We start from the raw sequence: 25853 nt of genomic DNA, 5'->3' as shown, positions 1-25853 counted from the left end.
TACTAAAAGAAAATAACACTGGGAGAAGGCATAATTATCTTTTTAGTCAGGGTCGATGCCTGTTGATTCGTCCAAAGACGGTCAATCTTTGCCTTAAGCGTAAAGATGCACGACATGTCCATAATGATATCACTGTTGAATGATGAATTTGGTTATATTGTTCACAGCAATGAAATTGCAATTATGTTTACAATGTAATATGTAAAGTAAAAAACCTCATTTAATACAAATTATCTTGATTAAGATGTTTCAAAGAGACACACATTGACCTTGTGTTTGTTACAGCTGCCGCTGTTGTGAAAGCGCTATATAAATCAGCATGTATTGTATTGTATTGTATTGTATTGTATTGTATTGTATCAATACAATACAATGTCATAATTTTGAACTGGAGAACACAATATCTCAAAGTATCTACCTAAATGAATTAAAATCAAACATCTTTCAATATGTTCTTTGAGTCATCCCAAATGAAATGCAGTAAACGTGAACGTTTCTCGAAAAAGTAGTGCGCTCCCAAGCACAGGGTGTCTTCGTTAACCGCTGTGCATCTGCAGTGGAGTCACATCCTCCCCCTCTCAGACAAGCCTGCTTGTCTGCCACATCCAAAGGCCACGTCTGAACCACAGGAAGTACCTACGAGAGCACGGAGGATTGTGCACATGCAGAGGTACGGAAAGCGCAAACCACACCTGCAATTCTGCAAGATGTGAACTCCATTTACATTTCAAGTTACATTTTATTCTAGCATCGGCCATCGGCTAGCAAAGAGGAAAATAAAGTATTGCAATATTTCAGCATTCCGGCAGACTTTTCTGACGATACATTGAGGTCACTGGGATCACTCGGGGTTTGTGGCAAGACCATGGGCGGCTCTATTCTGGTTCGGTTTGTGTGTGCATGTTTGTGTGGTGTGGGTAACTCATCGGGGCAGTCGGGGTGACACAGGTCTCTGCTTTATGGGTGCTTTTATGTCATGCCGTCGCCCTTTACCCTCTGACTGCTTTCTTGCAATGATGTGGTGCCTCAAAGCAGTGTGAATTTACCACTTTGGTGAAAACAAGTCGTTCAGAAAACACACACACACACACACACACACAAACCCTCAAACACCATAATATGGTATTGACAAGTAGTATGTAGTCGTATGTGTGTGGGTGATATATTTTTTGGTGATATGTACTGTACATGTTTGGGTCAAAATCTCCTCTCCCTTTTTTTGAAAATCAGGCAACAAATTCATTTTCCCCGCTTTTTATTGCAAGCAGTCAGTTCTAATAAATTCATATTATACCTTCAATACGCCTGCTGAGAGTTGGGCACTGTGACCAAAAAAAAAACATTATTCTGCTCTGCATTTCTTCAGGAAACCATGATCTATTTCATAGACATAAATTGTCGAATTAGCTTGCACTGCGGCCCATTGCCATTTGTAGCAGAGGTTCTGAACAGTCCTACTGGAAAAAAAAACCTGAATGTCCAGGACTATTTATTTTGGCACTGCAATAAAATAACAGGAAACGCTTGAGTGAAGCAATTGGTGCATGCTTTTTTTACCTGTAAAATTTCAGTTACACGTGTGACAACTCTGTGCAGCAAGTCCTTTCAAATGAGGGCTCCTTCGTGCATTGTCCCAACAGTTGTGACTCCTGCACAGATATCCATTGTGTGCAATGTGACAAAACGCAATCCCGCTACCCTCTGTCTTCCCCTCCTCTCTGTGTGGTTAGCGCAGTCTCCGTGTCTGCTGGAGCCAATAAATAAATAATGGGTTTGGTGATCACTTCCAACCGTGATACTGCATGCTAAAACCGCCACATCTGGGACTGCCTCACTTGCAACAAAAGTAGCACGCGTGCACCGTACGTGTTCTGCTGCAACAGCGGTTAGAACTCCGATGCTTCTTTGCCGCACTTGTTCGAAATTTGCAAGACTCCACAGACAATTGATTAGGCATACCTGTGTCCCAATGGAGTCCAAAGCTGAAAAAGTTTGCCTGTGGAGTAGAACTGTACTGAAAGTTGTTTGCACATACTTTCTGAATGTGCTGGATGTTTCTGTTGAGTTATGTTATAATATGCAGGTGTCCCTAATGAAGTGTCAGGTGAGTGCTTATGAACATTAAGGCAAACATTTATAGGTTCAACGCATTATGTCTTCACATGCAGTCAAGTAGCACTGCATGTAAAGCCAAACACTTGTCGGTTGGTGAATGACAGATTAGAATTAGATCAGACGCAAATGGAAAAAATAAAATAATGACAATATTGTACATTAATATCTGTGCGAACCAGTTCTCCAGTGGTTAGCGCATCAACCTCACAGAGCAGAGGTACCGGGTTAAATTCCAGCTCTGGCCTCCCTGTGTGTAGTTTGCATGTTCTGCCCCGGCCTGCGTGGGTTTTCTCCGGGTACTCCGGTATTTTGGCAAGTTCCAAAAACATGCATGGCAGGCTGATTGAACACTCTGAATTGTGCCTAGGTGTGAGTGTGAGCGCGGATGGTTGTTCGTCTCTGTGTGCCCTGCGATTGGCTGGCAATCGGTTCATGGTTTCACAATATGAATTGACTTGGAAAGTAAATATTCATCCCACGCATTTTCGTTCTATTACCAATAAATGGGTTTAAGTGTGGAGTAGGAAGATGGTCAGCAAGAAAAAATATCCAAGAATAGTAAATTTACTGGTTGCACGGGTGCGAGTAGATGAACATCCTGGGTGCGCCGTCTCAAATTTTACGGGGCAAATGATTTAGGAGCAGTCTGGACCGCTGTAGTGAGGGTATATTTACATCAACCTGTGAAGTAGCTTTTTTTAAGCTAAAGCGTTACAACTATTTCGTGGTGACCGAAGTTATATGGAGGTACACCTCTTCAATATGTCTGTGTATAAAGTTATTGGAATAGACTATGTGTGGGTCATCGTGAAAAACAAGCGCGGACCTTGATTAATGGAGGCAAAGGTCCAGTATGAGGTGCGACTAACATTTAGGGCATTGAACCTGTTCATGCTGTCTAAAATGGGTTCCCAAGGCCTAACTCTGAGGCATGGTGTTTGATTCAATGACGGCCACTCCATTATAAAAGCCTCCTGAAGTCCCACGCTGCATTCCACGTTTATGGGGAACATATGGGGAAGCCTGCAATTTTTAGACCACAAAATAAGCCCCTTTGCAGCTGGACGCACGACCGCACTGGGTCCTTTTTGAGTCGCGAGCCACACCCGAGAGGCGTAGGACCACTGACAGTGATTAAACCACCACAGTTTTCTCAGCAAAACAGGAGTTATATTGAGCTTAAATACAGGGGCTTGATAAACAAGGCTCGGGCAGAGGGGGAAAAAAAAAAGAATTGAGTGAAAGACAGCCACAATGATCTTCAGACTATTTTCCCCCCTCACAGTCATGGGCAGTGCAAAGCCATGAGATTTCATTTCAAAACATGAAGCAGATGTTTACCTAGACAAAGTAGAAAAACACAGCAGACTGAGTAAAAGGCCTTGCCTGCAGCCTTTGCTTCAAATGATGACTTTGGGCCACGCTACAATGGTGCCAACTCGGATTTCTTGCACAAATCTGCAGGATGGTCCTTTCTTCATTCAAGTGGAAACCCATATTCAATATTTTTTTCTTTCCACAAAACGTTTTAAAACGTGATGAACAGTTGAAAGGATAACTAACAGTGTGTATTTTTACCTGAGCCTCGTACAATGCATGTGGGATACATTATTTTAAATGTGGGCTGTAAAACCAACGATCCAATGACTGAGTTCCTGAGGTTCACTCTTTCTAAACAAGTGCAGATGAGACCATGTCCAGGACTTGTACGCTGACTGAACCTTTGGAGAAAGAAAGTGTCTCGGGCAGCGTGTTTATTTGTTTGTTTGCTTGTTTGCGGCATCCGAATGTTTTGCCCGAGTCCACTTACGGAAGGTCTGAGTGCCAGTTGGGTGGCAAGCTGTGATTTGACCAGCCAGCGTGGGTAACAGCGACAGCAGCAGACGCTGAGCTGTAATCTGTCGCTCCGCTGGCAGGCCGAGGCCGAGGCCATGTCGGGAGGCAAGAGAGGTGTCGAAAGAGGAAGCCTAACTATGTGTGAGGTTAAGTCGCAGGCCTACAGTGGCCGTGTGGACGCTCTGATAAAAGCCCTGGGGCCACGATTGTGGCCTCTGTATTCGGCCACACTTGCCGACACGCCGTGTCATTTAGCCTGCGTTGCCGCCTAACTCCACGGCAACTGCTCATTTAAGGGGCAGTGCGGGCTACCGGGAAGAGCTCTCTGACACACACACTCATTCAGAACATGGTACTGTATATACACATACAAACACATGCTGTGGTCCACGCTGCACTCGTGTCCACCAATTAGCAGAACACACCGTGGGCTGGCATCTGTACACAAGATAGTGTGAAAAACAAACCATAGGAAGTAAAGTGGGTCACATGAGTGACCAGACGGTGGTTTGGTTATGCTCTCCCATCGCCAGACGTGGTCATTGTGTCGCTGGGAGACACCAGACAGAGGAAGTGAGGATACCACACGTTTGCAAAGGCCAGTGATTTGTGCTTGCATTCACATTAACAGGCTCGCACACATGCATGCATTGATGTCACCACGCTCACTTTACTACATATTTCATCATTTCAGTCCTGTGACACTTTTATTTGAATGACACAGGAAGAAAAAAACCCCAGCATTGTCCTAAATTCACCCTGATACCGTTCGAGCAACATCAGTGAAAATGTTTCTATGGAAATCAACCCAAAAAGTTTGCAAACCACAATACGGTTGAACGTCTTAGTGCTTTGTCAGAGATTCGGCAAAAGACCACAAATGCATATACGTATCTATATTTTGTCCTACTCCAATACAATAGAAAAACATTGACGTGTGGTTTATAACAGAAAAAAAAATGCCTCAAGCGAATGAACAGCACATGCATGAGGACAAAAGGCATTATCAAAATCTCCTCTTTACCGCTGTAACTGCTTTCTCCTGAGATTCTACTAGGATATTGTGGGACATTTGTGTTGTTTGTCAAAATGAAGCAAAATAAATGTCTATTATTCTTTTTTTCTCCCTATTTTCCATTTTCATACATTTTATCCATCCATCCATCCATTTTCTGATCCGCTTTATCCTCACAAGGGTCGCAGTGCTGCTGGAGCGGATCCCGGCTGTTATTGGGCAGTAGGTGGGGGACACCCTGAAATGGTTACCTGCCAATCGTAGGGCGCACAGAGATAAACAACCATCTGTGCTCACACTCACACCTGGGGACAATTTAGAGCACTGGTGTCAAACTCATTTTTGTTGTGGGCCACATTTTAGCTACCGTTTCCCTTGTAGGGCCGTTTTGACTGAAACCATATAAAAAATTCACTAATAACAGTTTATTCAACTACTGTTTCAGTCACTGTAATCGGGGGTTTGGTAACAAGAAAAATGCTTACAATGGCTCTTATTTATTACACATGAGAATTTTAAATTTTGGTCAAAATTTTAGCAAGCATCATGGAAGTTGACATGTTTGATTTGCTTTCGTGGGCCACATAAAATAATGTGTCAGGGCAGATCTGGCCCACGGACCTTGAGTTTGACACCAGTGATTAAGAGTGTTTCATTAACCTGCCATGCATGTTTTTGGAATGTTGGAGGGAACCAGAGCACCCGGAGAAAACCCACGCAGGCACGGGAGAACATGCAAACTTCACACAAGAAGCCCGGGGCCGGAATTGAACCCTGCACCTCTGCACTGTGAGCGCAACGTGCTAACCACTCAACCAACGGGCATTTTCAATTAGTCAAATACTCTCAGAGGCCTTGAGTTGTGAACGTGAATTATTGAGAGTTTATATGTGCCCCATGATCCCTGAACAGTATAAATATAAATAGATGGATGAGTGCTGTTTTACTGAAGCAAATGGCAATAAAATGTTGACAAAATTAACCAAGTACATTGACTGAAAATCTACTTTCTAACATATTAAAATGATGTGCCCATCAAACAACAGCAACAAATTACATCGGGGTTCAGCACTTGTTGCAGTTGAACAGCTGTCTGTTTCCCGAGCAGCCTCTTCGACTTGCTACTCACAAACGCTCATCCAACAAGACAAACCACAGTTCATTCCAATCTGTCATCTTAACTAATTATGATAAATATGTGAACCTCCATATGTACGGTAGTTACATAAACCTTTGGCAGATCTCAGCGGCGCACGCCCCGGGGGCCACATCAGGCCCGCCCACAGCTTCTCTCCGGCCTTCCCAGTGACCATTTAGTCAAAATGAAATGTAAAATATGCAGTGCTTTTATTTTGAAAGTTGTTTTGTAATTGTGTTTCCTTATAACATCTAGAAAGGTAGCCATTCAATGAAACAAGACAATGTTCTTTTTCTGAATACGCTCAAAATAATAGTTCGCTTGTGGGCTTCTTGGTCATCGGCAAGTGTTCCGGCTTCTCATGTATCCCCTTTAAAAATTAGTTGCCCACCGTTGACCTGTGGTGAGATTGATACGGAGATAAAAAAATAAATTGACGGCAAGGAAAAAAAAACCAAGCCTTGTTCGCTCCTTTATTAAAGGCTTTGGTTTAAGTCACTGGTTTGCCAGACTCAATTGGACCTGGAAATTCCACGCTATACGTGGTCATCCAAGACAAAGGAAACCCACATCTGCCAACCTCAAATAATGTTAAATAAAAATGGTAGCTTGCCATTGAATGAATTAAACACATGCATAGTTTACAGATTAAATCGACTCAGTATCTTCTTCAAGAAACAAACACTTGGCCATAGTCGCCAATTTTTTTAAACTTAAAATCTGATAAACATACTATGATAGCTTATTTTTCTTCATGAATGCTGCTGTTCATGTAAAGACATTGATCATGTCATGATTTCTCACGATCAGTGGTTCTTAACCTGGTTTCGATCGAACCGCAAGGGTTCGGTGAATCGGTCTCAGGGGTTCGGACTCAACGTGGGAATTAGTTATGACACGCCCGCTTGGTCATCACTGGCTGCAGATGATCACAATACATTGGCGGTCCAATCAGAGCTGCGGGAAATTTAGGTTTTTTTTAAATGTTTTAATCCATGCCAAATATGTCGAGCAAAAAAAGAATGGTCAGACAAATATGTACAACATGCATCACAGAACAGGATGGGACTCAGCATCCTATCTGCATGATTTGTCATGCCGAGTTGAGCAACTCTAGTCTCGCACCGGCAAAACAGAAGGAACACTTCTTGAGTCCGATTTTTATTCGGTGAATGTGCATATGAACTATTTGGTTAGTTAGTAGTAGTACCTCTCACAAGGTTAAGAACCACTGCTCACGATACACATCCGCAACTTTATTCAAGATAAGTGACATGTAAAATGGGAACAGATAAAAAAGAATATGAAGTTCTCACGGCATTAAATTGATCGCAATTGGACTCCTCTGTTTTGTCTTAGATCCAAGTAGGCTTCATCAGTTCAGGCAACCTCCGGCCGATGCCTTGCCCAACTCCGACTGATTGGATGTCATCGCAATTAAATGGCCTGTATGAATGACAAAACCCACAAGTATGAATATGAAATCCTTTATTTCGATACGTTTCGGACAGTTTTTAGATTTTGAACTGACCACGTCAACAACGGTCTTGAGAAATATCCCATTTTTTAGAGAAGGTCCGCAGGCCTCTCATGTGGTCCTTGAGAGTTACCTCGTGTCTGTCGGCACAGTGTGAGTGACCCTTCCCCTCAACTCAAAAGTCTTTAAAATGCCCACAGGTGTGAATGTGACTCAAAGTCAACTGGCTCCTCGTCACCTTTGACCACGAACAGAATGAACATTAGATACTGTAATGGATGAATGTTTGCGAACACTCAAATATTTTCATTCTGAGTGAAGCGTCATAATCTGACGGTTACTGTATCTTCTAATTTGACAATTACGAAACCAACAAGTGGTAAGTGAGGGTGGAGGTTCTGCAGGCCCCAAACCACTGGATGTTACAAACACAGCTGCGCCGTTAGTCAGAAACACATAAAACTTGTTCAAGAGCGATAGTATATGCGCAGCCAAGAGCAACATTCAGCCTATTAACTTTATCATTTGCTTTTGTTGTGCATTCATCCTCAAACATTTCAAAGTTCCCCCAACCCGTGGCGCACTGATCAGGGTGCTCTGGACAAACCTCAGTGCAACCACAATGGCCGCCTGATTTGTACTGAAGAGAAACTAGAATGTTTCCAAAAACTTGGATGGCGGATGAAAAGTGAGGGTGCACGGTGCAAGAATGATGCAAAGGCCGAAGTGAAAATGACAAACGAGAGAGAAGAAAAAAAATCCAGCAAAAGATGATAGGAAAGGAAGCGAGTGAGGGAAGAAGGGGAGGGAGATGCCCGATGACCTCACGTCACATGTGACGCGGGCTCCTCCACTCACAGAGGGGGAGAGTTTGTGCCTGTGTGTGTGTGTGTGTGTGTGTGTGTGTGTGTGTGTGTGTGTGTGTGGAGGATGGCGAGAAGGATGCAGAAGCATTGTGGCTTTTAGCTTTTTACTAGCACTGACGCCTTTGTCAGGATACCAACATCGGGCGAGAGAAACAAGGACCACGCTATCAGGGTTCCTTGCTAACCTCAGACTCCGCAGCGCGTTGTCTGAAAGAGGACCACAAACCCAACACTCGCCTCCCCTTGAGGTCCGTTTGGAGGGCCTGCCTTCATCTCCAGCTCAGGTGAGCCCACCTGAACACTTGGCCTCAAATTGTTTCTGCTGCTTCTTGACATTTCTTTCACTTTCTTCATAACTTTTCCCTTCGCTGACGTCCACCGTCTTTCTCCAATGTGTGCTGGTACTAAACACATGCTGCTGCTCTGTGCTGGCTTGTGGCTTTTCAGATTCCTGCGGTGGTCACAACCCCCAAATTCTTGCTTGCAAACAGGCAAAGGAGCTGAATGACTGCTGTCCTCCAGGGCTCTTCCCAAAGGTTGGTGGTGGCCAAGTGCTGAGAGACATTCGCTCTCATGGCATCCAACAGCATCTTTGACTCCTTCTCCAACTACAGCAGCAGTCTGCTCAGAGGTGAGTGCTGATCCGCCCCCAATCTGCAAACCCCCACCCCTAACTCCTCAAACCCCCTCCTCTGCAAGAATTCCCCTCACTGTCTTCTTGCTCTGATCGTTGCATTTCTTTTTGACAAGAATGCACGAGATACAAAAGTCAAAAGTTGTGTCCATTCGTGCACCGTTGCATACGAGAATATCATTTGCTCACTTGGCCCCGTCTAGCTGTGGTCGCGACAGAGCCTCTCCTTCTTAAGTTTTACTGTACACTTGATGGAGGAGCACCATTATGGTATTCTCGCCACAGAAAATACAAGCTCCGTGCGATTGGTCTCTTTACCGGAACACACCAATACAATAAAAGAGAGAGTGGGGGGGGGACAGCGGGCTGCTTTACTTCCAGGAGGTACTTTTGGTCTGTGTGGTGAGGTGAGTGCACTACTACACTTGGCTTAATGAACAAACCATTTGTTGCCATGGTAATCCCAATCACTTACAAACAAGACAGCATTTGATTGTGAGTCGAAAACAAAGAGGTTCAGAGTACGTGAGTATTTTATTTTTTTTACAGATGCAGTTTCATGAAACGTTGTTATTTGTTTTTTTTAAACAACGTGTCGCTGGTACAGGGTTCAGCCAGTTTGTCAAGTCGATAAATGGAGGCAGGAGGAGAAATCAAAATCACCATCCAATTAAGGCCTCGCTGCAGTGTTAATTACAGACAGCCACAAGAGCTCCTAATGGTTTACAGAGTGTATGTTCAAATCTGCAGAGCCTCGCACGGTCTGTAAATCAGTAAACGGTACATCTGTGGCTCAGATGAAGATCAGTCCGTGTAGTCTCGGTGGAACCACACTGACAAGGGATGATGTTCTAATGTTCGCTTAAGTTTCTCCAGAAACTTTTAGAACCTCCTCATGACAAGTTCCTGTCTATTTTCACTCTTTGTAATCTAAAAGCAATGCATCTGTGCTTCCTTGACACTGTTTTCTACCCACTGACTTCAGGCTTCACATACAATCTATCAGGATGTTGTAACTTTGACAATATTGTGCTCTGCTGGCGCCTGATTTTGATTTTCAGGCGTTCCAGACGGGATATGAGACCGTAAATACAGTAAATGGTGGCCGGGGAATGAGCGGTGCGTGTAAAACTGTAATCACCAGTGGAAATCATTAGCGAATATGCAATATCCTTTTACAATTCACAATGGCAGTCGTCTGAAACTGAACTGTGTGAGAACAAAGGCCAAGAGTGATTAAATCCTCCAGCTCAATCTGAAACCATTTCAAACGGGAGGGACCTCGTGTAAGGAGAATACTCTGGTGGTTAGCTTAACAACTTGCATTACACTGGCGGTGCAATTTGGCAAAAGTTCTCTGTTTAAAGGCTTCAATTAAACTGAAAGTAAGAGAAATGCCTGGCCTCCTAAACTTTGATTTTAATAAGGACCAACATGCAGCATGCATGGAAATCAAGTCATCATCCAATAAGGCATCAGGAGATACCGAGGTACGGAACATTTCTCGGATTTGGGCCATGACACGAGTTATTAATGAAGACTGTTTCGACAAAGTAATGCCACCTCGTCTAGTATTGGCGGCAACCATTGCACATCTCACAGAACAGACTTGCCTGCATGTCATAGGCAACATCAGACGCGCTTTGCGTGAGAAGCCAGAGGATGCCTCACCTCAGAAACCTCAGACCTTTACGCGTTAACTGGCGCACGTAAAACAGATGACACGGGCGCATCAAGGCACTCACAAGCCAGACAGTGCAGCTGTTGTTCTCGTGGCATTGTGCCACAAGACAAAGTGACCAGTCTAACCGTTGGGATGTTATGAGGAGATGGAGAGATTTGAGCCAACAGGGCGCTAATCTCATTCAGTCTTCCAATGCTGCTGCTGCAGCTCACTGATAATAACCACAATGAGGTTACATCTGCGATGATGAAGCGTACCCAACATTTCATTAAAACAAAAATTAAAAAAGAAAATGTTGCAAACACTCGACGCATTTTCCCTTTGTTCACCATAACAGTAGAATTGTCATTAGTCCAGTCATCAATCACAGTTCGAGATGGCCCCGCACAATCGAATTAAACCGATTAAGTAAAATCCGGTCTGATTTCCCAAAAAGTGTTCACCAAATAATGAAGGGCCCCAAAATCGAGAGAGCAGTTTTATTGAAACTTGACGTGGAACGTTGAGAAAAATCAGAATGTGTGAAAGTGTGTGTAACAATTTATCGTTCACTCAGTGATTCTGTAGCATTTGTCAGCACGTTTTGTTTTTGTCTTAAAATTGCCGTCCAAATTGCAGTTTTGCATTTCAATGGCATCTTTTGAGGGGCAATATCCACAAATTACGTCTCAAACAGAAATGCAAAATCGCTCATTTCGAGCTGTTGTGTATAGAGGGACCTGAGGCTTACTTACGTCTCTCTTTTGATATCCAGCATTGTATATCCATCCATCCATTTTCTAATCCACTTATCCTCACAAGTGTCGCAGCACGTGTAGTAGCCTATACCAACCATCTTCGGGCAGTAGGCGGGGGACTCCCTGAACCGGTTGCCAGCCAATCGCAAGGCACACGGTGACAAACAACAATCCGTGCTCACACTCGCACCGATGGACGATTTTGAGTGTTCCATTAACCTTCCACGAATGCTTTTGGAACGTGGGAGGAAACCGGAGTACCCGGAGAAAACCCACGCAGGCACGGGGAGAACATGCAAACTCCGCACAGGAAGGCTGGGGACTGGAATCGATCCCTATTGCTCTGTACTTTGAGGCGAATGTGCTAATCAGTGCCCGGGTCAAGTCCGATTTCTTTTAGGATCGCCCTTCATTCTGATATTTTTTTGAAGATTATTTGTCCTTTTTTTTCATCCAGAAGTTCACTGTTGAGTGTGACACTCGTGGGAGCCAGCTCTCTTTGTGGCAGATAAAAAGAAGGACGTTGAAAGGGTGGTAAAAGTTGTGTGCATTTACCTTATTGCGCTGTATGAATAGCAGAGTGAGAAATGCACCACGCCTCACTAAATGTGTAAAATGGTTATTTTTAAATGATTGTGAGAGGAGCCCCGGTTAGTTTTGGAGAGTTTAAAACCGAGTAGAAACATACAGTGCGATAAAAGGATAGTTTAAAGGCATGTCGATCATGAGCAGTGGAAACATTTCAAATCATAAACCTAAACAAAGCAGTGACAAATTGAAACTGTAATGGAAGAAAAAAAAACGGACTACATTTTAAACATGTTATAGCTGGGAAATGGGCAAAAGAAAAACAATAACAATTTGATTAAGATTATTTATCTGACATAAATAAATGGGCTTGATTGGAGGTGCTTGAAAGTCTTGCTGAGCGTGAGGCCCCCGCTCGATGCCAAGCTGAGCAAGCCGAAATCTGTAACTAGATATTAACAGTTTCAATATTTTAAAGTGAAAGCAAATAATAGAAAACTCATGTCAGCTCGAGACAAGCAAAATTCTGTCTCCAATTTAGCTGGGTATAATATCTATTTATAAAACTCTGAAGGCATATTGGATAGAAGAAACATTCTGGACTTGATTATGTCTGTAAACGTTTTGGAGGTACTTATTTACTTTTTTTGGTCTGTCTCGCCGTTTTCACTGTCTGTCAACACAACTTTACGGGGAGCACTTTTAAGGTTTGCTCGTACGATGGTTTTATGTAGCGAGTACAGAGGGGCGCTCTGATTATGTGGTTGACTAATGTTAAAGCCGCCTCCACCCCTCTACACTTTTGGCTCAAACCACCATGGTGAGCCTCGAGTGGGTCAAGGTTCGAGTCGTGCTAAGTGTAGTAGTAAATACAATTTTCTGGTGGTCTGAAAAGCAACCACGGGGCAAAATTCCTTTATGCCAATCTGATAAAGATTTATGCTCTCAAGATTTTTCCAAATGAGAATAATGTGTTTTTGGAAACGCGAAAATCACTAGGCATTCCTGCGTTGTGTAAAGCTGTAGGTAAGGTCATTTTAATGGGAGTGTGCCACATCTAGTCAGGGGTCAAACTGCTACAGCTTCGTGCACGGACATACTCGGACCAAAATTCTGCCCGGGAATATTTGTGGATGTCAGACATCATGGGAGTACGGTGTCATCGAATGCTGAAATGTAATCGTCGACCGGAGGTGGGATGGGGCGGCGGACGCCTATGGGAATTAATTGTCGATGGGTGCAGACGGCGGATGTCACGCTCAGAAAGTTAATTGTCGATGGAGGTGGTGCAACATAATGTTGCTTATATTGCAGGAATTTAGTCGGATTTTTGAACACTTCACTTTTTCAAATAAATATTATTTTTCATTTAAGGCACAGGTGAAGACCACTTTGAGAAAATGTGTTTTCACAACAAATGCATGGGAGGTCAATCCCCCGACATTACAAGTGTTACAAGTTATTACTATGTATTTTTTGTGATGTCTTTAAATTATACATACTTATACTCACAACAATGGTGATGAAGAAGCTGCTGTAAACGACTAAAATAATAAATTCATAACAGTTACCAAAAAAAAAAAATTTGCACAAAATACCAGGACCGTGAACCAGAAACCAGCTATGGGGGCGGAGGGAATTTGACGGTAGTCCTATTATAAAAAATATAAAAACAAAATAAAGGAAAAGCAGTGGACCAGATAATGGATGGATGGTTGGAAATTTAAAAAAATCAGCATAGCATTTCCCCCGCAAATAGTTACAGCCGGATTCACTGTTGATTGCAGCAATGCTTATGCTGCACGAGTTAAATGATTTATAATTTCAATCTTATATCTTAACTTTAATGTTTGACTGAAATTTAAGCCCTACATAAATGATAAATTGGAAAAAATGAACACTAATTATATGACAAAACGTAACAAGATTTGGTGTTTCTTTTTGCACTGATGTGAACTGATATAATTTGAGTACCAAGCAGAACCATTTCTTTTTTCTTTTTTTGGGGGTGTGTGTTCACTACTCCTACTAATAATAGATTTATACAATGCCTTTCAAGGGAGTTCGTTGCTTAATACTGTAAAGTGCTTTCGACATCGTCATGTTTGTGGAGGGTCTTGCAGCATGGCATTGTTTCAGAATGTGGGGTTGTACTAACTGGAATATATTAGTGTAAAGAAAGTTATAGTTGTGAAATTTTATTTATGTATTTTTTGTGTGCAAAATTCCCCATGGGTGGATGTTGAAGGGAAGGGAAATGGTGCTGAGACAGAGTTTGTTATATTTTCCAATGAAGAACACATTTTTACATTTGGAGTTTTATATGGGACTTTTTAATGTCTCAAAATTGTTCTAAAATGAAAGATTCAGAGACTTGTAAAACAGAATTGCATTATTCTACTGCTATATGAAAATCCTCACATCATCATTTGATTTGTAAAGCACAACCACTGGACGAGATGAGTCATCTCTTTGTGGTTGATTTGACTCATTTACAAGTTGTTAATCTTTCCTAAACCCTCAAGATGATGAAGTAGTCAGGACTTTTCTCGAACTTGCTCCTTGTGCAATCGAATGCACCAAATCAAGGAGAAGCCTTTTGTTTTTGAACCCTGTCACACATCTCGACAAAACATTGTCAAGAAACATCCATTTCAAATGAAAATGTAGTTCGTCTTAACTAAAGTACATTAACAGTCTCGCTTATCGTTTTATATGGAAAATGCAACCTGAAATGGTGATTTGCTTCGGAGGACATTTTCACCAAGCACGGCCTCTGAGTAATGGCCTTATCATGACACACAACCTCAAGAGTGGGACAGGCAAAACCTGCGTGTGACTAACAAATCATATCTAACAGCATATGCTTTGCAATAATGTACTTTGTATTTCAGCAAACCTGCAGTTGTCTTACTTGGGTTTTTTCAGGATCTTTAAAGATTCAGCTGTCTGTGGGACCTCGGAGGTGTCTTATGAGTGATTTTTGATTGGATGCCTAAGTCAGCAGGTGGGCCAACTTAAAGTGGGAAGAAGTGTGTGTGTGTGTTTGTTTGGCATTCAAGGCTTGAATGGAAAAACTAATTCGTTCGTGATAATTACCGTTCATTATCACAGAACTGTCATCGTTTTGTCATCTAAGCAGTATCGTCTGTCTTTTCTCTGTGACGTGAGGATTTTTGGTCAATTCACTAGCGTTAGTGGATACCTTTTCAGTGCACTTGTGCTTTGTCATATTTGAGAAGACCCATATAATTCGAAAGCTACCGGTTTTATTTTTAGTCAAATATTTCCACACCCGTGAGGAATTTCTGCAAATATGTTGCAACGACCGACCGACCACCTGTTGATTTCAGCAAGGCTGTGTTGTAAATGCTAAAGCATGTGACTATCGACTCCAAGATATAACCGTCTTTGCGCCATGGTAGTTGTCATGCCAACAAGTCGATTCAGGGAAGGGAAGAAACAATTGTTTTTTTTTCACAAGAGGAAATTTGAAAAGAACCACATCAGAGGATTCAATTAACCTTTGCACAGACAAAAATGTCTCTATCACCCTTGATCATGACTTCATAATTATAATCTTTAATTATGCCTAAAACACTATCAGAGGCAGGCGTTGGTCCTGTAACCAGTAAAAAAAATGTAATTACAGTTGCAGAAGAATGCAGATAATTATAGGATGTGAAAAGCTGCAGACTGTGAAATCATTTCATACTCTTCACTCAGTTTTTCCCCAACTTGTTTACACAGTGTTAACTGTTATTCTGCAATAAAAATGTTTTGGGATTCCAGCACTCTTCCCCTCATGCACAATACTTCCACAGTAACTCTTTTGTTGCTCTTTAGAAATGTCCTCATTTTTGACCTTTACATTAAGGGACGGGCGGCCCAGTGGTCCAATGGTTAGCGCGTTGACCTCACAATGCAGAGGTTGTGGGTTTGATCCCGGCTCAAAACTTCATGTGTGGAGTTTGTATGTTCTACCCAGGCCTGTGTGGGTTTCCTCCCACATTCCAAAAACATGCATGGCGGGTTGATTGAACACTCCAAATTGTCTCTGGGTGAGAGTGTGAGCGTGGATGGTTGTCCTTCTTTGTATGCCCAGCGATTGGCTGGCAACCAGATCAGGGTGTCCTCCGCCTACTGCCCGAAGACAGCTGGGATAGATTCCAGCACTACCATGACCCTTGTCAGGATAAAGCGGTTCAGAAAATGGATGGATGGATACATTAAGGGATAATCTGTAATACTACATCACCACAACGCAATTGACAATCATCATCAAAATACCACGAAACAAAATGCCCAAGGTAGCAATGGCTAAGGGCAGCCGACCAGTCCGGAGTGTACCCTTCTTCTTTTCCAAAATCATCCGGGTTAGGCTACAGCTTCCAGCTCAGCTGTGACCGTAATGAGGATAATCGCTACAGAACATGGATGGATGGGTGGATGGATAGGTTATTCTACTTTGTAGATCAGGGGTGTCAAACTCATTTTTGTCGTGGGCCACTTTAGAGTTCCATCTTCCCTCGGAGGGCCGTTGTGAAAAAATGTTTACATAATCATCTCATTGCATTTTTACTTGTACACAACAAATTGATGGACTACTGGTTTTGTAATCACTCAAGTCAGTCTGTTTGTTAAATCAAGTTTAAAGTTTCTTTTTTTCAAGACATTGGTCTTGTTAGGTGAAATGAAAGTTTCGGCTGTCACTTTAGCCTTTGTTGATCCTGTCACTCCTTTCTTGTGACGCATCTTAACTATAAAACAGCTGTTTGTTTGTTGTTTGTTCGATTATTGCTCCAGTGAGTGTAAACAGTGTAACAAAATGATTGCAAAATTTCTACATTATCTATTACACATTGACAATTTGACATTTCGGTACAGACTTTAGCAAGGATCATGGAAGTTGACACATGAATTGCTTTTGCGGGCCGGATCTTGCCCCCAGGCCTTAAATTTGACACCTGTGTTGTAGATTATTATATTGAACATGCCTGACATATTTAATACACTGAATGGATTTTGTTCTTTGACGGATGAAGGGAACATGTTCCAAATTTCCTGATGACAAGAAAAACTGAATGTCTGGTAAACATTTTTGTTTGCGACCTTGAATGAACCTTGAAGAAAACTCAACATTCGCTACCTTACCATAGGCCTTTGTTGCTCATTGGGATTTGAGCTTTATTTTTCAAAATTCCTGGAGATGCTCATCTACTAAATGTTTCCACAACTATCTGCTGATGGTGGTGACTACCTTTTTTAGCAAGACAGTGCATCTCGCTGTCAGGGGATTTCTTGATGAGCATCTGCCGTTAGCTGTTTCTGCCAGTGGTCTGCAACATGACGACTGAGACATATAGAGCAAGGCGTATTCATTTCCACTTTCTGCAATCCTGGATGAGCTGAAAATTTGTGCTACTGAAGCAGTACGCATAATCATCAGCAGAGACAGACAGTTGCATCGATATTTGCAGGGTGATCAAAGGGGTGCACATCGGGCGATTTCCATCTTCTACTCTTTACCGCATCTGTCGAGAGAAAGTGTGAGTGAATATTGAAGTTACAGCTAGTGTTCTGTGGGCATTGTGTGTTATTAACATAAGCCATGTTAACTTAATTGTTAAATTAAGTTATAAATAAAATATTTAATTCATTTATTTTTTGTAAATGTGTTTCATTTTTTTACATTAATTGTAATTAATTAATTTAAAATGTCCCGAATTAATTCATTGTATGTTTTGTTTTTTCAGTTGTTTTTATTTATTTATTCTTATTTTTATGTCAGCGCATTATCATCACTGATTAGCAGTTTGCTGCAGTGTTGTACTTGATATCTTTTAGGTTCGTATCTGATCTATTTTAAACTAGTGTATTCGGTTTGCCCTGGATGTTTTGCCCCAAAGTAAACTCGAGCTTACTGGTACTTTCTCTGTTGTTCATTCGTTGTTGTTCAGTCAAAGATACTAGGAAGGGACTTCCCGTCGGCTGTGCAGACCAAGTGTTCCCTCCTTGTCCACTCCAATGTACGTCTAGTAGTGTGAGGTCACGTCGTCTGCTGTCTGTGCGCGTCTCATGGTCAGAGTAGTCACAAGCACATTTATGCTATAAGTCCACATAAACTGAAAATATTGTTACACCCACACATGGCTTCACCATCAGTTTTTTTATTTTCCCTCATGCTGACTCAGGGAGACGCATGTCAACATGATGACTGTGACGTTTTTGCAGCTTTCTAAATCCTGCCTGACCAAATCGTAATGGCTAGTCAGGACAAACATATGGTCTGCTCATGTGTCAGTCCGTCGGCATTACCCACAAAAAAACATCAGAGGTCTTTACCCCAAACTATGAGGGACTTCCCTCTTAATGTTACAAATCTGAGTCTTCAGTTTTGATCCAAGTTACTGTATATGACTGCTGTCCAGTATGCAGTCATTCTTCAAGAAACAAAAGTTCTGAGTTCATCAGGAGGTTCAACAATTCACTCCTTGTCAATGAAGACTAATCTAGATCCGCTCTCCGATAGCAATTTTTAAACATAATATTACTTCTGCTCTCGGTTGTTTGTTCCCAAGTTATTCATTTGCTTTGGAGTTAAGATGGTAATTTCAACAATGCTCAGTCAACACATTGATCAAAATGACAAATGACTTGACTCCGGTATGTAGCGACAGTTGAATGTGCCATTCTTTTCCTGAATGGGTATTACACATTGGACAACACAAAACATGTGTTGTTCTGTTTTTTTTTTTTTTTTTTTTTTTTGCTTTGTGTTGTTTGGTTTTTGTATTCTTAATCTAACAAAAATTATATTACACATTGGACAACACAAAACATGTGTTGTTCTGGGGTTTTTTTGTTGCTTTGTTTTGTTTGGTTTTTGTATTCTTAATCTAACAAAAATTCCCGAGTCATTGTTTGTTTTATAATTTACTCAACATGCCTAAAACTGATTACAGTCAAAAAATAAATTGTTTTCACGCTCTTCATTTAACCATGAACCCATACATTTTTATACCCATTGGACGTGTTGCTTTATTTTGTGATTGAAAAAAAAATTTAACGGCATTTCATGTTAAATTATCATTTTAAAAGTCTCTTAATTTTAACCCTTTGAAGTACACATGTAGGTGAGTAAGCAAGGAGGCTCCAGTTCAAGTGGTATTAAAATTGGATGGAAGTCGCCAAAGTTGACAAACGACTTCTTGACAAACTGAATTAGAAAATGGATGGATGGGTGGATGGATGGATGGATGGATAGATTTTAGAAATATGTAAATGGCATTCATGTAAGTAGAGATGTCCACATAAAGTTTGATGCCGATTGATCACCATTTTGGATATTGTTAGCGATATATATGTTGAATGGTTCCTCCGCTGACTCTCACCTAGATATGGGAAGAGGGAAGGTGGCGTGGCTATATTGCTGAGCAGAAAGGGGCATTTTGAGATTAGTTGGTTATTCACTGATTTCTCCAAAATAAATTGATGAAATGGAAAATCCAAGCTACTATCATTTTCCTGATCAAAAAATACATAAAGGGGGCTTTGGAGTGAAAATCTTTGCTGGATCGTTCCTTAAACGGGAATGACAAGTACTATTTTTCTAATACTTGGAAACATGACAGTGATCCATGGACACTGCCAAGCTGGCAGAAAGACGTTTGTGTGAGCGTGACTGACGGGCTCTTTAATCACTGTGATGACATAAGAGGCGCATAGCGGACCAGTCGTTCAGTCAGGACAGAGTTTGATCAACCTAATCAACAGGCAGTCAGCCTCCATGCTACTGATTGGATTTTGTAAACGCTCCTTGTCATCGTCGTGTCATTAGCTTGTCGTTAGCTGTGGCCGCCTTGACGTGGAGCAGGAGGGAGTGGGGCCTAAACACTGCAATCAGAGGATTAGTGAGCAGTCACAGAGAAGCCTCATGTGGACGCCTCACGCTCTGAGTCAAAGAGGGAAAGTCCTGCCCTCACCATGTTCGAGCTCCATGTGGCATGGGTGCTAACGGTACACAGGGAACGCCACGGCTGATTAGCGACAGAGATGATGAGGGGAAACATTTAGTCACTTCGGACACATGGGTGGTTTCCTGGAATCCAATGAAGTCCGGTCCAAAGCTATTGCAGTTTTAAAAGGAGGTATTCCATTGGGTGGGTGCAGGTTTGGGAATGGAGCCCAGAGTTGTAAATTTAACTACTGCATCATAGGCTGTCGCTCTTTGTTCTCACTGCAGAAAAAAAAATCTCTGACATGTGGAGATGGTTCATTTTCCTTATGAGATTTCATATAGAAGTTGATTGGAAGAACTGACAATCATCATTTGCTGCCAAATATTGCATTTGCGAGGCATGACAGTATCCTGTTTTGAGTAGGCTCTGGAACTCCTTGACATGCAGGCTCAGAGTCGCCACGCCTTTGTTTCCTTACAATTAAAAGCCCAGAGGGCCTGCCAAGTACTTTCCAAGAGTTGTCTTGGGCCCGCAGAGAAAAGTGGCATGGACGTTTGTCAGGAAACCAGCATCGGGCTTGCTGCTGAAATCTGGATGGATTCTGCGGTGAGTCCGATGGCGCTAGGGAAGCTCGGGAAATTAATGCTAATTCAACATTTAGCGAGCCCTTTGAAGTCCTTGTGCACTTCAATGAGTGTGACAGAACCTGGAATGACCCTGGAACAGTAATGTAAGGATCTGAAAGAGACAAACACTGATGACGATAGGTGAAATGCGGGAAATTAAAAAAAACATTCAACACAAGAAAAGTATCTAATTCTTCCTCTACAAAAATAACACTGAAAATAGTTTCTGGTTTGGTTACCAGAGTGGCAAAATACTGGAGCATAACAACAACAACAACAAAAATCAACTCAATACCTCTTCGATAGTGGCAATCAAAACTGAGAATTATGATGTTTTTATTTACGTGTTCTTCAAATGTGTCATAGATCTTGTATGTATATACATGGCACATGGATGGATGTCTTATATGAGCTGTATATTTATTCTGTATAATTTTACCGTTGATGTCAAAGTCTCTGCTATCACCCAAATCAACAATTTTTGAAGGAGCATTGAATACAAATCTTGTTCTGAATTTCGGATTGGATTGGATAAAACTTTATTGTCAAATGTACTGTATGTGTAACATGTAACATACAGCACAGATGAAAGGGTGCAGGTGGACCTTCACGACTTTTCATGCCAACCTCAAAAAGCACTGTACTTTTTCCTCAAAGAGGAATTTCATGAGCAGTCACAAGTGCCAAAAGGAAAATGCAGTACAAAGATGCCTCAACTGACATCCACTCCATTGACCCATACTAAATACCGCCACTCATTTTCATTCATCCGACACCATCCATCTTCCTTTCACTTCTCTGTACATCTTTCCTCTCTTATCTTGATACTTATTAAAGCTTTTCCTCCACCGAGAGGGGAGAGCCAAGCACAAAAAGGCATTGTCTGCTGGTAGAAATGTGGTTTACAGCCTCCCTTTTAATGACTTGGTGGTTGCAGGAAGCCAAGCACGCTTCCTAATATTTGGCTCACATGCGATTTCATTCGAGGAAAGACCGAGTTGTGACGGCCTTGTCTTTGTGCCCCCACTCCCCCGCCCCCTCCCCGACCCCCATATTCTCCTTTCTAGTGGCATAACTACATTTGTGTGGAATCTCGAGCGTTAGCAGAGTAGAGGCCGGCTGCGTTGCCAGTCAAATGTGTTTGGGTTGTCAGACTGAATGGCTTCCAGCACTGCGATCTGTCTCCTCTCCTCGTCAGTGAGAGCTGTTTGATCTGACAGAAAGACTCCATTAGAGACAGGAAAGTTCAACTGCTGGGAGGTTGGATGGCTACAGCAGCCCAGAGAGGAAAAGCTTTTCACACACAGTCTGGTTGCAATCTTGGTGTCTATGACTGTGTTTCTATAAATGTCACTGAGCATTACTGATCAGTTGGCTAGGTTGTGTGTGTGTGTGTGTGTGTCTTGATAAAAGTTATAGTTTATTCCCATACACAGTATAGTTTATGGACAAATTGGCAAGACACTCCTCTTAATTGAAGAACTATGACATTTTGGACATTAGCTTTTATGTGCTTTCAGCTTTGTGGGAAAAGTTGATGAAGGCCCATTTCTCCAGCATGACATTAGTAGTCAGCTAAGGTATGGTTGTACGGTAGAACTTGACAGTTATGACATAAAAATGATGAAACAATCACCTTTTTGATGAAGTAGAAGCCCTGGTTAAAACAATGGAATCACCACTCTCAGAGGATCTTCATTCAGTTTTTTAAATTTGTGGGATGCAGCAGATCAGAGACATGACACAAAACGAAAATCATGTCAAATGGCAACTTTCCGGCTAAACATTTAAAATAAAAATGTGCGAAAATCACTCATTTCTGAGGAGGAAAAAATATAAAGTCCTCTTATAAATTTACATTCCCAAAAACAACACTTGCATCAAATTAGATCTCCTTGCGAGTCTGCAGTTAAACAAGAGTGTTCACACCTTGGAGAGCTGTTGCACCAAGTAGACCATGGCTCCAACACGAGAGATGTCAATTGAAACAAAAGAGAATGATGAAACTTGATGAAGAAGGGAAATCACCACGCAATGTTGGTTTACAAGCAGCTGTCTCCAAAATCTGGCCCAAGTACAAACAATGCGGGAAGGTTGTTAAAGGCAAGCATGCTGGTAGACATCAAAGCGTCAATACGGTAAACCTCAAGTGTCTTGAAAGCAGAAATTGCACAGCAAAACCAATACAGGAACAAATGGGAGGAAACTGGAACCAACATCAATGACAAAGGGCTTCATTAACACCTGGGAAAAAAAAAAATAACTGAGCCCTGAGTAACAGTGGCAAAATGGCCGCCTCCTGAGATGATTAAACAGAGCTGGATTTTGTTGCTAAATTCATACTCCACAAATGTAATATCAAGAATGCCATGTTTAGACAATTCATTGTAAAGAAACATTTGGAGTTGACATCTCAGTTAAGTCCATGCCTTTGAGATTGTGAGCTGTTAAGAAACCCAGAGGTGGTGTGTTGAAGTGTTACTTTGTTATTGATGGTTTTTACATGATTATAGTTTTTCCTCAAAATTGCATGATTCCATATTTTTTTCCCCTCTGCTTGGTCTAAAAAATTAACATTGACTGACCACGTTAATATTTTTTTCTTGATTTCTTTTCGTATTTCTTAATGCCAGAAAGTTGACACTTGAAATGACACTAGTTTTGTGTCATGTCAGTGATCTGCATACTCTACAAAATTAAACAATTGAATGAACATCCTACGAGACTGGTGGTTGTATAATTGAGGCATTGAGCCAGTCCTTTCTTTCGTCCAACTGATAAACTCCAAAATCTTATCGAAAGTGTTCTTTGAAAAATTACAACTATTCTGGATAGATGTGTAACAACCCTAGATTTACTTGGCGTTCCACTTCCTGATCTTGTAATGACGTAATGACCAGTTGTTCCTCCAGAGTGATATTATTGTGTGGGTTTCAGCCCCGCATTTTTGTCCCCCTTGCCACCAGTGAACGCAATCATATATTCAAGTCAGTAATGCCCTCACATATAAAACACGTTCACATGTGTCAAAGCGGTCTTAAAGAATTTCGCTGCATGTGTCCTATTTCATTTGGCTTCATCTTTGACTAATCATGAGGAACTTTGACAAATAAGACTCACTTCTCCAAGGGAATTGAATCTCTATCTGTTCTAGTGGTCGGCCTCACAGTGCAGAGGTGCAGGGTTCGATTCCGGCTGCGGCCTTCCTGTGTGGAGTTTGCATGTTCTCCCCGTGCGTGTGTGGGTTTTCCCCGGGTACTCCGGTTTCCTCCCACATTCCAAAACCATGCATGGCCGGTTCACGGAACGCTCTAAATTTCCCGAGGTGTGAGTGTGAACGCGGATGGTTGTTCGACTGTGTGTGCCCTGCGATTGGCTGGCAACCTGTTCAAAAAAAAATATGTCCAAGGTTTTTAACACTCACGAAAGAGGGCTGCTCCAGAAAAAACTGCATACTGCCAATGTGTGTGTGAAGTGTAGTTTCTGTCTCAAATTGAGTTGTCTTCTCTGAGGTACTACTCGGCTTACAATGTTTGTTTTCTAAATCTTACCCAGTCCTTGTTTTGCGGTTCAACACCTAAATCGCCTTGATTTGATGGTTTAATCACAGACTTCCCCAACAGGTGATAGGCTTCTCTTTCATCATTGTGGTCATGAAATTGTGTTCAAATGTACAAAACAGTGACATTTATCTTCCCTGGCGAGGAGCTTCACATCCCAAGAACCTTTGATCCTAGATTTGCCTGTGGCATGACGTAGTTGTTTAAAGGTTAAAGTGAGAAAGCAAGTGTGAAGCACCATTCAAACATCCATCCCCTGATCTTTGTGTGGGAGCTGGCACTAAGTCCGTATGGCAGTTAAACTGTCACCGGCAGGAATTTGAGACTTTTCGGTGAAGGTGAATGCAACACGGCAGTGTCGCAGGTGTGTTTGTGTGTCTGTATGCGTGCCCATACCAAGCCAACAATAGTCACAATAAAACAGTTACTTGTCTCTGTTCGTGTCTCTGGCTTGCGGCCATCCTGAGAAATGGACTCCAAAATTTTCATTGGACACATTCGGCAAAGTCAGAGTGAGTCAGGATCCTGTGTGGCGTGAGTGTGTTTATGTGTAAGGGGGGTGGGGGGCGCTGTCACTTTGGCAACGCAACTGCACATATTGCAGCGATTACCACAGCGGAAAAATGTTTTTCTGCAACATGCAATTACTACAGATTACAGATTGCCGTCCTTGCATCAGAAGCTCTCGCCAGCAAAGGAGAAACACTTAGTGTGTGTGTGTGTGTGTGTGTGTGTGTGTGTTGTCACACACAAATACACAGAGAGACAAAGGGACAAAGAAAAATGAGAAGTGATTATAGATTTCATGAAAAACCACAGCTGAAAAAAATGGGGGACTTGATGTATTTATGTCTGCCATTTGAATGTAAAAGCTATATGAACTCTCACAGTGTAAATAAAGATCCTGGAGGAAAAAAAAAACATTCGGTCCTTCCCAAAAGGAATGGGATTGTTTTCATTTTCAAACATTTGTTCTTATGATGTGCAAAACTCCAAATTTTTTGACTTACTGTAATATTTAGCGCCAGGTTACAAACCAGCGTTGATACCAAATAGTTGCCCTCGCTTGAAACAATATGGAAAAGCAGTGGCTGCAATAAGGCGGGGCCTTATTTACAAAACTCACCAGATCAAAAGTCTGCCCAAAGTGCTCCTATAATAGCATGGGGGCCTTTTGGTGAGCTTATACTCAAGTGCTACTTTTAGTGGGTTTGCAAAGAATAAACAGGCCCAGGAACCACATCACAGACTGCTAGCTGTCATCATTGGGTGAGTGCACCCGATGGATGATGTGAGGGTGGAGCCACCATGACACCGGGCTTGACAGCGAGTGCGTTTTGAGAGGGGGCAGGCGAGCTTGGGCTAATGAGGGCTACCCGATAACTGAGGGCATTTCACGGCATACGTCATGGCTGTTTATTTGCAGGTTTCATTGTACGTATTAAAAACAGAGATGTGTTCCTCGAGCCGGTCCTTGGCCTCGAGGACCGGCTCGAGGACCGAGGGGCGGTCCTTGGTCCTCGGCCTTGGCCTCTGGAGTCAAGTCCTTGTCCTAGTCAGGTGTTTTTAGCCAAAAATCATGACCATTTGTAGTAAGGCGTTTTTAGCCGAAAAAAACGACCATGAATAGTAAGGCGTTTGAACCCCAAAAAACTAGCATGTATAGTAAGCCGATT

At 42.1% G+C, this 25853-nt stretch overlaps 1 protein-coding gene across 2 annotated transcripts in view; it reads left to right on the top strand.

Moving 5' to 3' along the window:
- Window positions 1–8552: 8552 nt before the first annotated feature.
- Window positions 8553–25853, top strand: part of runx3 (RUNX family transcription factor 3) — a 58359-nt gene continuing 41058 nt past the window's right edge. Inside the window, exons 1-2 of one of the 2 annotated variants that reach the window (XM_052087085.1) lie at window positions 8553–8731; window positions 8939–9078. In XM_052087085.1, coding sequence (XP_051943045.1) covers window positions 9021–9078 — 58 coding nt within the window. In that variant the 5' untranslated portion in view covers window positions 8553–8731; window positions 8939–9020. Of the gene's footprint in view, window positions 8732–8918; window positions 9079–25853 lie in introns of those variants that run through there. The other variant, XM_052087084.1, reaches the window with a different exon arrangement.

This window comes from Hippocampus zosterae, chromosome 14 (assembly GCF_025434085.1).
Source record: "Hippocampus zosterae strain Florida chromosome 14, ASM2543408v3, whole genome shotgun sequence".
Lineage (NCBI taxonomy): Eukaryota > Metazoa > Chordata > Actinopteri > Syngnathiformes > Syngnathidae > Hippocampus > Hippocampus zosterae.
Note: the sequence above shows the minus strand (reverse complement) of the source record. Positions and strands in the feature narration are given on the sequence as shown.